This window comes from Phaethon lepturus, unplaced genomic scaffold (genome assembly GCF_000687285.1).
Source record: "Phaethon lepturus isolate BGI_N335 unplaced genomic scaffold, ASM68728v1 scaffold40726, whole genome shotgun sequence".
NCBI classification, from domain to species: Eukaryota; Metazoa; Chordata; class Aves; order Phaethontiformes; family Phaethontidae; genus Phaethon; species Phaethon lepturus.
The window spans coordinates 1,066-3,420 of NW_010547616.1; the positions used below are offsets into that span (position 1 = coordinate 1,066).

Below are 2,355 nucleotides of genomic sequence, written 5' to 3' on the forward strand. Positions count from 1 at the left end.
CGGTTGGTGTTTGCTCGTTAACAGCTAAAGTGTCGGAGTACGGACTGCTGGGCCAGCCCAACGCCATCCGCACCAACTTCACTACCAAGCAGCTGACGGAGTTGGAGAAGGAGTTTCACTTCAACAAGTACCTCACCCGGGCCCGGAGGGTGGAGATCGCTGCTACCCTGGAGCTCAACGAAACCCAGGTCAAGATCTGGTTCCAGAACAGGCGGATGAAGCAGAAGAAGAGGGAGAAGGAAGGTCTCGCCCCGGCTGCTGCCTGCAGGTCTGCGAAGGACGCCAGTGAAGCCTCGGATCAGTCCAACTGCACCTCCCCCGAGGCCTCCCCCAGTTCGGTGTCTTCCTGAAACGCGTCCCCGCAGGGACCGGGGCTCAGCCCGGGGCTGCCCCGAGGGGAGCTGCTCCCTGCAGACCCCAGCAGACACACGCACACGAACATGCGCCTCCCACGCGCAGCCCCGTCCGCACACAGGCGTGGAAGCAAGGCCATGCTTCCCTCTGAGCAGTCCCTTTGGCTCTGCCTGTCTCCACACGAGTGATACCAGTTCTCCCGCTTACATTTCTCTGTCTTAATTTATAGACCCTCTGTAAAACACTGGACTCCAAAGGAGCAGCCGTGTCCTTGTATATCCCTAGCAATAGGCGTTTGTCTCAGGGACGTTTCTCCCTCCCCTATAGGAACTGCACTTTCAACTACAGAAACTTTAAAACGAATTTAGTTTTCTCCAGTTTTAAAAATGTGCACACCGACTTTTGCCTGCAAGAATCCGACGTTTGATGTATTTTTCCTCCCCACGAGATTGTAAAAAAGTTTTGTGTGTGGTTTTATTTCCCTTTTATTTACTGTATGTATATCTTGGAATGAGGTCTGAGGCGCCCAAGATGCTAGAGGCCTCTGCAAAAACCCAAACAAACACCAAACAAAAAAATGCAACCCCTTCGCTACCATTTTGCACTATTGCTGCTTTACAGGGTTTTCTACACGCTCGGCGACGCTGACTGTTACCGATCCTGGGGGAGGGAGGGTCGTGTAGCAGAGAAAACGAGATGAGGCGAAGGCTGACCTCGGGGTACTTTGGGCAACGGTCACTGTCGCGGGAGGTGTGAAGTTGGACGAGAATAAGGCTGCGGGGGGGCCGCGGGGCTTGGCTCCCCCAGGCACTGATGCACTGGCTGCTATTTATTGTACGGCTCGATAGCCTGAAGTCTTGGAGCGAAGTAGCACGGTTCCTTGTACCTCCACCCTCTTAGGCTTATCGGAGTCCGATAAAAGCGTTATTTAACCATGGCTAAATTGTTTCCTTTCCTCACGAGAAACTTTAGGGTAGGACGAACTGAAAACTACGGCAACTTTTGTTAAAGATTGTTTTAAAGGGAAAAACGTCATCGAGAAAAACTATCGGTTTTCTTAATCGGAATCTCCTATTTCCCTTCCACTCCCTTCCCCGTGCTCTGTATCTCGAAATGAAACTACCTCAGTCTAATAAAGTTTACTTTTTCCACATGCAAGTCCTCTCGATTCTAAGAGAAATGGAAATCTCTCCCGTCCAGGGAAATGCGCCATATGGGGCGGGGGGAGCCCAGGCTCAGAGGAAGAGGAGGAGGAAGGAAAAGGTCTGCGACAGCTGTTAATGGTCCCAACAAAAACGCCCGATCCTGCTTCCTGCCCGTACCCTCCAACACGCCCCTTGGCATCGGCAGGATCGGGACCGGCACTCGCCTCCGCTTCGGGGGCGTGCAAAGCAAGTCGCCCAGAGGGAACCGGATAGAAACGCAGCGCTCTGCATGTAGAATTATTTCACAGTGCAACGAGGCCTGATGAGAACAGAGAATCATCATCCTCCTCCTCCTCAGTGTAAGCATCCCGGCACGGAAGCTGATCTGCGTTACTGAAGCAGCACCATTAACTGGAACGGACTCGGGGTCTGGCGTGGGGGCAAAGCGGGTTTCTCATTCATAGAGAACAGTTCTGCGAGGCTGAGCTAACTCAAAACCAAAACGAAGCGTCCATTTGGCTTCCTCCCTTCAGCTTCCCAAGACGGCCCCTGAAAGTGTGTTTTCCACAGTATAAGTAACACACGAGACCAGTTCGCGCGGGGATGGAGCCCGTGGCACGGTGCGGCGGGCAGAGCCGTCCTGGGGCCGGGCGGGGAGGGAGGAGGCAGAGAGCCCGGGTATAGCTCTGACCTTTTTACCTCGAAACGCCTCTGGGATTTCTAAACAAGTAAACAGAGGGGCTGCCAGGAGAAACTATTGTTCTGGCTTCGTCAAATTTGCAAACCTTTTCTGTGGGGGCGTGAGTGGGGCGAGGAATAGACAAAGTACCTGCTGCAGCTGCGACCGAGCGCGGCC

The 2,355-nt window shown here is 53.6% G+C and overlaps 1 protein-coding gene across 1 annotated transcript in view; it reads left to right on the forward strand.

Moving 5' to 3' along the window:
* HOXB1 (homeobox B1) overlaps positions 1 to 350 on the forward strand; it is a gene marked incomplete at its 5' end in the record, with an annotated part of 1,411 nt that extends 1,061 nt beyond the window's left edge. Inside the window, one exon of the mRNA XM_010289702.1 lies at positions 25 to 350. Coding sequence (XP_010288004.1) covers positions 25 to 350 — 326 coding nt within the window. The remainder of the gene's footprint in view (positions 1 to 24) is intronic.
* Between the last annotated feature and the right edge of the window lie 2,005 nt (positions 351 to 2,355).